Here is an 11,707-nt window from a genome sequence, read left to right as displayed (position 1 = left end):
TGCTGACCTTAAGTTGTATCAAAAAGTTTGTTTGATTTTATTAAAGAAAAAAAAAAAAGCTGTGTCAGTATATTATTTTTTGGGGAGAGTCAGCTGACGAAGTCAGAAAGGACGTCATTCATATGCTCTATGAGCCTGAAGAGCCAGAAGAGCTGGTATCAAACATTTTAAGTTCAGTCTGAAGTGGCTAGCTGTGGAACACACATGAGGATTCAATGTCAGTGTCTAAGTAACTAACCAAGGTTTCCTCTGATTTTATTATTGAAAGAAATTATGCATTTCTATAAGGAATCAATACATCACTCATTTCAAGTGGAATGTGCTTAGCTTTAAAATTAAAAGAATGAATTAAATGCACATATAAAGCGGTCCAGAAGGACAAGACAGAAAGAAAAAACACAAAGGAGATTGTCATAGGATATGAATGCTTTAATAAAATCATATATCACAGGTTGATGAATTAAAGTCATGGCCAGGATTACCTGAGCTTATTCCTGCATTGTTAAAAAAAATGAAAAACCATAAAAGTCAATCAGTTCTTCTTTCAGTCAGACTTCGAAACAAGGACGGTGCCCATGCACTCCATTTATCTCAGACCTGAAATGCTTTTCTCTTTTTTTTTTCTATCCTCACAAAAGCTGCAGCGGTTTGGACGTAAAGTGAATCTCACATTCAGATGGAGGAGGAATGACCCTGAATGGATCTTTACAACTCAATCTTAGAAATACTTTCTGATGTTGTAAATGACTGAATTCAAAGTGTACTGACTCGGACCATGAATCTAATACACACACTAGTTTTTTCAAAAGCCTCTCTGTAGCTGTGCAGAATAAAAAAGCTGGATGATACCAAGGATAAATAGCATAATAACAAAGTTTTAAAAACAAGGCATGCTAACAGCAAATCAACTCATGTTTCAAAACAGGAGGGCGACTGACCCCGCCTTTAGTGCCAAAATAAAAGCCTTCATTAGATAACTGCTTTACACTTTTCTTTCCTCTCTTCATCCATGGTTGACCAGCAGGTTCTAAAAGAAAAAGAGAAAAAAATAACGAAGAATTAGTCCATTTTCACTCCTGCTACGCCCTCTGACCTTTGACAAGATGCTCTTAGCTGTAAGGACTGTCTATGTTTTTAGCATACTGCCACAGCTTTAATTCACCACAACTGAAAGGTCAGATCTTGTAATGACAGAGATTATCCTGGAAATGGAGAGAAATGCACCTGTTGATAGATGTTACTAAACACAACATTGCTACTCCAGAGGCTCTTTCATGTTGCAGCGGATTGCAACTACAGGAGGCAGACAAGATGAGAATTTCCCTCTTGGTTACTCTCAACCTGATGCAGTGTTTGCCATTCGTTGTCCAGATTTTACAGGGCTGGTAGCCATCTGTTAGCCATTTCATGCTATTTTACAAACAACTGCATGCAGGAAAGTGCACATTTGTGAGGATGAAATACAGTCGGATGCTCCATTGAGGTACTTGAAACCCTGAGAGAACACAACAGGTCTGACATTATGATTCCACAGTACAATGTAAGACCTTGTCTTAAACACTGTGAGACGGCGTCGCTCAGATTGTGTGCTCTCCCTGTTGGCACACCATCTATCATCAGTTAAAACCTTGAAATTGTGGAAAAAGGACCCTGAGAGAGTCAAATCCTATCAAGCAAAGGCGATAACTAGTGAGTTTGAATTGAGCTTTGCCACCATGGACACTTATTCCTTTAACCATGGCGTACAACCTATCAAAAAGATCAATAACCTTGTTAGTGAGATGGTCGCAACAGAACATATTGAATTATAGAGTATGAACGGGGTGCTCAAGGTGCCTAATAGTAGGTGATTGGCCTTCTATCTGAGGGTCAATAAACTCTTTGAAACCTTATTAGTTATTACTTATGCTTTCCAAGAGAGACAATATACAACAAGATGGCTCCTAGCTATGATTATATACACTGATTATCACAGGAAAGATTGACCCTGACTACTTAATCTCCCACACAGAACCACAATAAAGGGAGATTCAGGTACAGCAAGGCTTTCGCTACTGCTTTTCTGGTGACGTATTCAACTCCAGACTGTGTATTTAGAGCTGCACAAGGCTGGAGATGCTATTGCTAATTAGTGTTGAACAAAAAGAACAGCCGAGGCTGATAGGGATGTCATTAGTTTTGCGAGTATTTAATCAGAAACTGTCATATTGGACAAAATCAAATTTCACCTAATGATGGCACTAGAGATTGAGTCAAGGTATCAAATTATTACAATTGCTACAAATGCCAAAGTTCAAGGCAATCCATCCAAGTTGTTAAGACATTTCACTCAAAACCACAAATGTCACCTTGTGGTGTCACTAGAGGAAAGGTCAGGGGATCACTAAAGTCATTTAGTTATATCATCTTGTAGCCATGAATTTCTGCACAAAACCAACCTCACAGGATAAGTGCAAACGCTTAACTTGCTGGTGCTGCTGGATGAAAAGTCAGGGCATCATGAAAGTCATTAAAATTTATCCTCTGAGTACCATGAATATATGCACTGACCAGTTGTTCAAACATTTCACTAAAAAGAAAAAAATCCGGCATCCAGTGACTGACATTGCCACCTTTAGAGCTAAACCACATGTACCCAGCAGTACATAAAGTTAGAGAAATAATGGTCTATACATAACTAAAAAAAGATGATCAATGGAAACAATGTCTGATTGCTCTGCATTAAAAAAATTAACAGGGAGAGTCTTGCAGCTCATGAACTTGAATCTGAACTTGACATTGAAGAAACTGAAATCACTAGAGGCTGCAACTGCACTCTCCTTTCTTTAGAGATTAACAGTGAGTGCATCTTCCTCACTTTTCTAGTGAGACATCAGCTCTATCAACAGCATCTTCACCTGCTGCAGTCTGAGCAGCTGGACCTGCTGCTCCTTTCCAATCGCTCTCCCTTCACAAGTTTCAGTGGCTTTTGTACATTTTGTGTGTCCTGCAATGTCACTCCATCTCTTTTTCATTTCCCATAAAATTTGCTTGACTCTTATTGCATTATACTGTAAGATTGTAATGTTGTCATTTTATCAGTGAAAGTTTTTATCAAGCAGAGTTGAAGTGTAGCAGTAATAAATGTTAGTAAGTTTTGGAATCAAGATCAATATGTTATCTCTTTTCTGAGCGTGGTGATGTCAGACAAAACCCAATACTGAACATAAAGGGCTAGCAACTGGGCTCTAGGGGTACCAATGTCAGGTGGTTGACCACTTTGGAACAGACTGATATATCTAAAAAATACTGGATGGATCACCATCACAGTCTGTAGACATTCATGGTCCCTGTATTGTACCGTATTGTGTATTGAGGATGAATTATATTTTTCTAATTATTGCTTATTCACTGATAAATAAAAGAGCTACATGCATTATTAATCCAAGGTTCCTTATCATAAGGAACTGGCTCACATCAGCATCTGTTGTAAATGTATTTTGGTTTCCCAGCCAGACACAGATCAGGCTCAGCCCTGCTTGGCCTCAGAGGCTGGGCATCAGCTGAGAGGACGGTTGTTTCAGAATGGCTACTGGTCCCTCTGAAGCCGTGTTGCTTCAGTAGCCCATGTGGAATGGTGCAATGAGCAACAGTGACTGAAGGCTAGGGGTGCATTGATCTGAAGCCAGCTGGTAGAGAGATGGGTTGTATGTGCATGTATGTTTGTAGACAGGGCATGGTATCTGCTCTAAGCACCGCAGAGTTTGCTCCAGCTGTGAAACTCACACTATTAAAACCACAAAGAGACTCACAGAGTACTGTGATCAATATGGCTGCCCACCTGTGATCGCATCCTTCTGTTTTCCTCTCCTCACCTTCCATTCTCTTTCCATTCTTCTGCTCCCTTCTCCTATCTGCTCCACTTGGTCATCTCCTCTCCTCTCATTTATTCAACTATGCTGTATCTTATAAAGTAGGTGTGCATGTTCTTGAGTAAGCCTGCTCTTGATCGCTCAAGGAAAAGGGAAAGAGGGAACATGAGTTTCGTGCATACACAATCACAAACACTGAAGGACAGGAGTTGGTGATCTTTGACCTTTACAATCACAATTTGCCACATCAAAACAATATCTCTGATAAGCCAATGTAGACCTAAATGTGTCAGTGAGTGAAGTGTGATGTGAAGTGAGAAAGAAACCTCCATTTCAAAAGCATGCCTGACATAAAAATGGCCGTTGCGGCAAAATGTGCTAATATGTTATTTCCACGGTCAAGAATAAACTCTGAATCTCAGCTCTGAAGCCAGCATGGACAAGAAGTCCTTAAAGGAAAATGGAAATTTGAACATTCACAGTTCTCCGTGATATTCAAATCGGTGATACTGTAAGCTTATCTCTGTTAATGACAAAGCAGAGCAATACAAAAGTAGCTCCACCGGTGCTATGTGTTGAATTCGTCAAGTTAAAGTACAGTATAGGGCAGGTGGTTGTCTATATTTTTACTGCAGTCAATAAATCTTGTGAAAACACCAAAACCTACAACATGTTGGGACATTTCTCAATACTTTCTGACTTCCCTTCCCTGTTTGTTGCACTCAGCTCACACCAACTGGTTCCTAGTGAAGATGTAACGAAGATCTTCCTTCTTTTTTTGGAAAGTAATTTCTAAAAACAGCTGGGCACATCAGGTGAAATTCAAACGAGACAATATAGTGCATTCCTTGGGGACTTTTTTTTCCATTATATGTGGATTAAAGCACAATCTGTCTCCTCTAAAGAATATTTATGACAAAAGGGCTTCACTCAAAATACACAACAGTGGGTACATTCATGGTGATGAAGTTACATGTCACCCAGTGCTACAGTATAGCTCGCTGATGTGTTTCAAATAGTTTTTCAACAACAATGGCGCTCTAAGACAGATAAATAAACTATATCAGGCATTGGAAACAGACACCTCCTCAGTTCGAAGGATTGTTACAGTATTCATCCTTCTAGTTCTGGTTATTGGATTTGTTGGAAAATACAGAATATCACCAGACATACCTTTAATGACCATACGTCATTATGTATGTATCCACAAGGCAATATAGTGTATTTAACAGGGGTGTAACAATCCATCGATTCCACGATCAACAATCAATGATCCTGTATCATTGATGCAAAATGAAAACATTGATCACATCATTTTCAAGATAGGCATTTATTTTTAAATTCCCACTGCACACCAAGTACACTTCCTACGCCTGGTTATGTTTCAAAATTGCGGAGCGAACTTGGAAAGACACCTGATTTGTGGGGGTCTGGGGGTCCTACACCAGGAAAAAAAATATAGGAATTTAATACAACTTTCCTCCATTTCTACACAACCTAACCTGTTGGATTATGTCAAGAAACAGCCACCTGCACTAGTCTAGATTAGTTAGATTGAAAGAAACATGCTGGACAAGTGGTGCATGCACTAATAAAGATTTTGGAAACACTATTCTGGTGCTTCTTGATTGTGGGGACTGTTTGATGATAACCCATAGGCTCAAACCATAACTGTATTCCCCCTAGTTTAGTTGTGGCTAAAAGAGTAACTAAATGTGTGTTCCTGACAATAAATACAGAGTTTTATACACCCTTACATTGCTGTACTGATTTTTACCTCCAGTTTGTCATTCATAAAACAAGAGTCACTGGCATAAGTTACAACTTAGGGCTGTGCTGCTGCTGGGACTGAGCATCTTGGACACAACAAGAAAACTCTGTTGTTAAAATCTCACAGCAGGGATTAAGTGTGAGTCAGATAAAACATAATAACTTCATTGTTTGCCTTGTTTGAAGGGAGGCTGTGATCAACCAGGCAGCGAGAGAGCGAGGGATGATTTTCTGTTTCACATAGACAGCCCTGTTGGACTGCTGGGAACTGACTGTCTCTTTTAACTCTCCTGCCTTCTCTTCCTGACTACTGCCATTCAAATCCTGTTACTGCTCACAAATATCAGTCATATATGACACACACACACACACACACACACACACACACACACACACACACACACACACACACACACACACACATATATGTACTATACACTATTTTGTATATATCAATGCCATTTAATGAAGAAGATGGTAAAATGATGGCAATGAGGAGAACATGTACCGCAAAGATTCATTTCAGGCTACACAAGTTCATTTCAGGCTACCTTGACAATCAGCTTCTTCCACTTCCACCAAAAATACAGAACTAGGAGGGCAATGAACAAAATTTTCATTATCAAATAATCTGTTCATTATTTTTTTAATTAGTCAATTTCTCCAAATCCCAAAGATTATGAATTTCTAATAATATAGAACTAAAAAAAGTAGCGAATCTTCACATTTCTGAAGCAGGAAACCTGTTTCGAATGTGTGCTTGAAAAATGACTTGAACAATTAATTAATTAATTATCCAAAGAGCGGTCAATTTCACCCCAAGAAGAATAGCTTCTGTTTTTATGAAACCAATGGGCATCCTAATTAATGAGATACATGAAATGAAAAAAGCTTTTCTACCACAAGCTGTGCATTATGTTTCAGAATGACTACTGTATGACTAAAAGTAACGAGCAGATACAGTAATACTGTTTAATACAGTACCACTGACCATGGCATGAACAGCTACAGTAATTAGTATTCTGAAAATGGTATCTGTGAACTCCTACTCAATTATAAAAAAATTATTAACACATCACAACTCACCCACTAACAAACAAATGGATTTCTCACCCGTTGCTCTAATGGAAGATCCATCCTGAGTTTAAGTAGTCACTGACTAGGAAGACTTGCTGGGGTTACATCACATTGCCTCCCAAACAACGCATTGGTATGTGGGCTTTTATAATAAGCCTATTTTCAATTCGTGTGGCTCCGGCCAGCAGATCAGAGACAGAGCGAGGGAAGTGGAGAGAGAAGGAGAGGGACTGGGGCCGAACACAGCAGGAGATCGAAAGAGAAAAACAAATAACAAACAGAAAGTCAGGAGAGGTAGAAGAGCAGCGCAGAGAAGTCTGCCTGTTCACCATTCTGCCTGACCTAGCCTGGGAGCCTTGACTCAATTGGAAATCCATTTTATCTGATGACTGGCAGGCAATTGGGGCTCCCAGGTGATAGGCTGAGGTGCTGTGGTTGATAGGCCTGACCACTCCACTGCTGAGGGATGGAGGGATGGAGATGGATGAGAATGTGGAGTAGAACACATAAGATCGCCTCCACTAACAAAGTTTATTTCAAGCTACCTAGACAATTCTATCAAAAATACAGAATTTATGTGGGCAGCTAATGATTATTTTATTACCAATTAACCATTTAATTAGTTTTTCAAATACATTAGTCCCAAACCAACTATTTACAATGAGATAAAAGTGTGGAAAGCAGATGGTCCCATTTGAGATTTTTTTGAGATTAACCATCTCACAGTGAAATCAGTGGTCAGTCACCTCCTTTCCCCCTGAACATCTGACTGTAGTCTATTAGTGGATTGTGATGATGTGATGATTGTTACTTGAGAAGGGCAAGTATTGACCTTTTTCCAGCCCTTTAAGTCACCTCCCCAGTTGGAAAAATAATCACTAAATCAGAGCTTTGTATGTTGGAATCAATAAAAAGGGTCAGGTTGTGCTTGAAGAGAACTAGTTTAAAAGACATGGTAATCAATCAGAAATCAAAAGTCTTACATTGACTTTACTTATATCGTGCATTTCCAGTCTGACGACCACTCAAAGTGCTTTTACAACACAAACCTGCATTCACCCATCCACACAATGGTCACTAGGCCACCTGCTCATTACAAGCATCAACACACTCACACACAGATGCTCAGCATCAGGAGCAATTTGGGATTCAGTATCTTGCCCAAGAATACTTCGACATATAGACTGCTGAGGCCAGGGACTTGAACCACCGACCATCTGACAAGTGGCCGACTGCTCTACCTCCTGAGCCACAGCTGCCCCTTTACTGTTGTTCCAAATGCAAACACTCAAAGGCGGAGTGCAAAGCCCGCCATCATACACAGACCATGGACTGCTGATGCTGCTATAATCAGTTATATCAGAAGTGGGGAGTACTTGTCTGTTGAAAGATGAGAAAAGAACAGCACTGAAGGCTTTTATTGATGGAAATGATGTTTCCGCTCTTCCCGACTGGCTTTAGCTTTGAGTCCCTCTACAACATCATATGGTTCGTTGATCTAATTGGTTGAAGTTAGCCTGTGATAGACAGTGATAGACAGATGGCTCATCCAATCACCTGCCAAGTATTTTTTGAAAGCGCCTGCCCTTTTCAACACGACTTCCCAGATGGTTCTGTGTAACAAACCATCTGGCGTGTCAGGTTAGAATACCCCCCCTTCCAAAATGAAATTGGCAAACCTGAACACAATACAAGACTGAACGCTAAAGCGAAACAAAATGGCAAAGTATCTTACTGCCTTGATTTTGATTTATTTAGCACTGCAAAAACAAAACAGAACTCCCACAACTTCTTACTAGAACTTAAAGATTACATGAGCCCCTGCGTGTTGTGTAATGGATTGAGCCACCAGGTGATGCAGAACAGAAGCACCAACTGAACTGACATACAGTGTATTAGAGCACTCCTAGCCATGATACTGACGTGGCTCGGGTGGCAACGTAGGTTGGTTGGTCAACCATTTTTTTCCAGACTGAAATATCTCAACACCAGATTGATTGAATTTTGTGCAAACATCCATGGTTCCAAGAGGGTGAACTGCACAGACTTTAGTGATCCCTTGCGTTTTCATTTAACAAAAAATTTCACTTACCCAGTGAAATATCTCAAAATCTACTGGATGGCATGAAATTTTGTACTTAGTGATCACCTGACTTTTCCTCTAGCACCTACATGTGGTTTTTAGTGAAGTTCTGACTCTTGTTATATTACTAAGAATTTCACACCTCTCGGAGAACAGGAGAGTTTTGACAGACAGATATTTATCCTCTTGCTTCAAGCACTGAGAAGAAGTGTAACCTTAGCCTCTGGCCAACAAATACACTATACAGCAGTAGGGGAAGTTAGTGTAAACAGATAAGGGGAAAAAAATACAGCTAATACTGACCTCAGGCTAATTGTAGGGCAACACTTTTAATTACAATAATTGGAAGCACAGATGAAGATATAAGATTTTACTGGCACCATAGGCGAGTAGTTCATCAGTAATAATTTTAGTCCAATACAAATAAGCAGCTGCCTTTGGAACACTTGCTAGGCAAATAATTGTGAATAACTGCAGTACAACTCATAAAAACGCAATTTCAAAGTTTCACATGAAAGTGAACTTGTCAACACAGCTCTGGGAGCGAACAATAACACAATGGTATTTATTTATTTACAAAAAGGCCAGAGAAGAAAAAAAATCAATCTCTTTGGGAGTACAGGGTGTGAATTGGAGCGCAATCACAAAGGAGAGGCAGGCCTCAACTCATAAAGAGAAAGAGGAGGTGGAGAGACAGGCGGATTGAGTGACAACGGGACACAAAAGAGAGGCTGGTACAAAGTGGACTGTTCCGATAATGTTGCGGCTGTTTCGAAGCAACAAAAGCCAGTGAAAAACCCACCTAAAAGTCCTGCTGTTGTCCTCTCTTATCCCAGCTGGTGGTCTTGGTTCCACAAAACCTCTCGCTAAGTGTGCTAGAGAGGGGGCGATAAAATGCTGACCAGAATATTGGTGTGAAATGCACCCAGAAAAACAACTGAGCATGTCAATTTCTTATGCAGTCGAGGTGGCTTTCAAAGGAACACAATACAAGGCTGTGTTGAATTATTATCGGGACCCCCATCAGAGAACGCAGAAAGACAGAGAGAGTAGGGGGTCTAGTGGCACGAGCCGACAGGCGTGGTGGCGCTCAGAAAGGTCAGGGTACAGAGAGCGAGGGGTACAAAAGCTGGTGAAAATGCCTCCCTCAGGAGGCAATTGTGAGTACCCTCAACCCTACCCCCTCCCTCCATGTCTCCACACCCCCCGACTCTCAACTCGTTTGAAAGCTTTGAGGCGTCTGAGTGCCACCGGGGGCCATGAGGCAGATGAAAGAGGAAAGAGAGGCTCTAGATTTGGCTTGATGTGCTGTTTCGATCGAACACTGCAGTGCAACAAAAGACAATGAAAGGGAAATATGGGAGAGGGAGCGAGAGAAAGTAAGGATGGGCACAGGCAGAGATCGAGCAAGCGTTATGTATCTCCAAGAGAAAGTAGGAGAAAGTTCCAAGCGTAACACACCGGTGGTGAAGAGTGGTGGAGTTCCGTACATTCAAAGTTGCTGAGAAACACACGCACATGCATGGAAAGTAAAAGTTACGTTCTTTTATTTTGCAATGAGAGAAGTAAGACTGATAATTTCTGAAAGTTTTCTGATGCAGTTTTCCATAACACATTTTACACCACTGATGAGGTATTCCAGCTATGCATGTTTTCACTGTTGAGCAGTAGGGGGGTGCTGTTATGGATATTGTAAATTAATACAGCACTTCCAGGTCCAAAAACAAGCCATGAGGACGATCCGCTAGGAACTGGAAAGACAGAATAGTGTTTTTACGCACAAGTAACTTTGGTGCCAAAAGACCCAGACGCATTAATGCCGGCGCCCATGAAAAGGTGTACAGCTGCCCAAGCCTGCTGAATCTGATTTAGCTGAAGCAGCGACACAATGACAGTGACACACACAGACACGACAATCACAGAGGTGAGGGAGACAACAGTGTTGACAGGGAAATTTCCCATCCATACCACAGACGTGCCAGGGTTAGATGTAGACAGATAACCCGTGGACAAAGAGGAAGAAGAGGGCAAAGAAAGAGGAAAAAAGAAATGGAAATGTGAGGTCAGCATTGTGCTTAAGAATGGCTGACAAAAAAAGTTTTTCAAATTTTATCCGTCTTTTGTCCAACATATGTTTTATTATTATTTTTTTTTTTTTTGGTTGAAAATAAGCAATATTCAAGCGTTTGTAAAAAAAATAATGAATGCATATCTGAATGCACAAGTCCTGCCAACTCCAAACAAGCACAGCAACAGAAAGTTTGTAAGAAAGCTGCTGCTTTGGGACATGTCTCAGTATTGCAAAGGTTGTGGTACCCCCTACACTACTGCAGATTTTTTATTTTTATTATTATCATTATTATTGTACCTGTGTTTTTGTACAATTCAAGTTCCCACATGGAAGTGTGACTAAATATGTGAACATAAAATCAATTTTCTGCTTAAAAATGAACATTTTATTTGATGAAAACCATTCAAGTGTTATTAATGAAAAAAAGACAGAATGAAGCCAGAATACAATGTTTTTTGTGTAGAAAAACAGAAGCTCTGTTCTTCTTTTATTTTAACATATTCACTGGTTATATATTTTTTAAGAAAATGTTCTTGGGGTCCTGAAAGATTAATGAATTTGATCAAAAATGTTGCCAGTGGCAAGCATCTTAAAAATAATACTGCAGCAGTGAAAGTGTTACAAGCCCTCAGCTTTCCATGTGAGTGAGCTATTTTTCACAATAGTGAAGAGTCTGAGGGGGAAAAAAGAAAAGGAGAATTCTCTACCTAAATGCCTAAATGTACTGGTACATTTTACTGTTATTTCACCGGTGTGCTGAATTGCTAGATTAAAAAATATAACCCACAGAGCACACAATACAAGACAGACAAACAACAAAAGAGAACGAGCGAGAGCAGATAATGACGCTCCGTG

The 11,707-nt window shown here is 40.1% G+C and overlaps 1 protein-coding gene across 2 annotated transcripts in view; it reads right to left on the bottom strand.

The window, feature by feature from the left end:
- Window positions 1–414: 414 nt before the first annotated feature.
- chchd6a (coiled-coil-helix-coiled-coil-helix domain containing 6a) overlaps window positions 415–11,707 on the bottom strand; it is a 77,921-nt gene continuing 66,628 nt past the window's right edge. For both annotated transcript variants that reach the window (XM_070968279.1, XM_070968280.1), the window contains one exon: window positions 415–1,027. In XM_070968279.1, coding sequence (XP_070824380.1) covers window positions 1,004–1,027 — 24 coding nt within the window. In that variant the 3' untranslated portion in view covers window positions 415–1,003. The remainder of the gene's footprint in view (window positions 1,028–11,707) is intronic.

This window comes from Chaetodon trifascialis, chromosome 8 (genome assembly GCF_039877785.1).
Source record: "Chaetodon trifascialis isolate fChaTrf1 chromosome 8, fChaTrf1.hap1, whole genome shotgun sequence".
Classification (NCBI taxonomy): domain Eukaryota; kingdom Metazoa; phylum Chordata; class Actinopteri; order Chaetodontiformes; family Chaetodontidae; genus Chaetodon; species Chaetodon trifascialis.
This window is presented reverse-complemented; position numbering and strand designations above follow the sequence as displayed.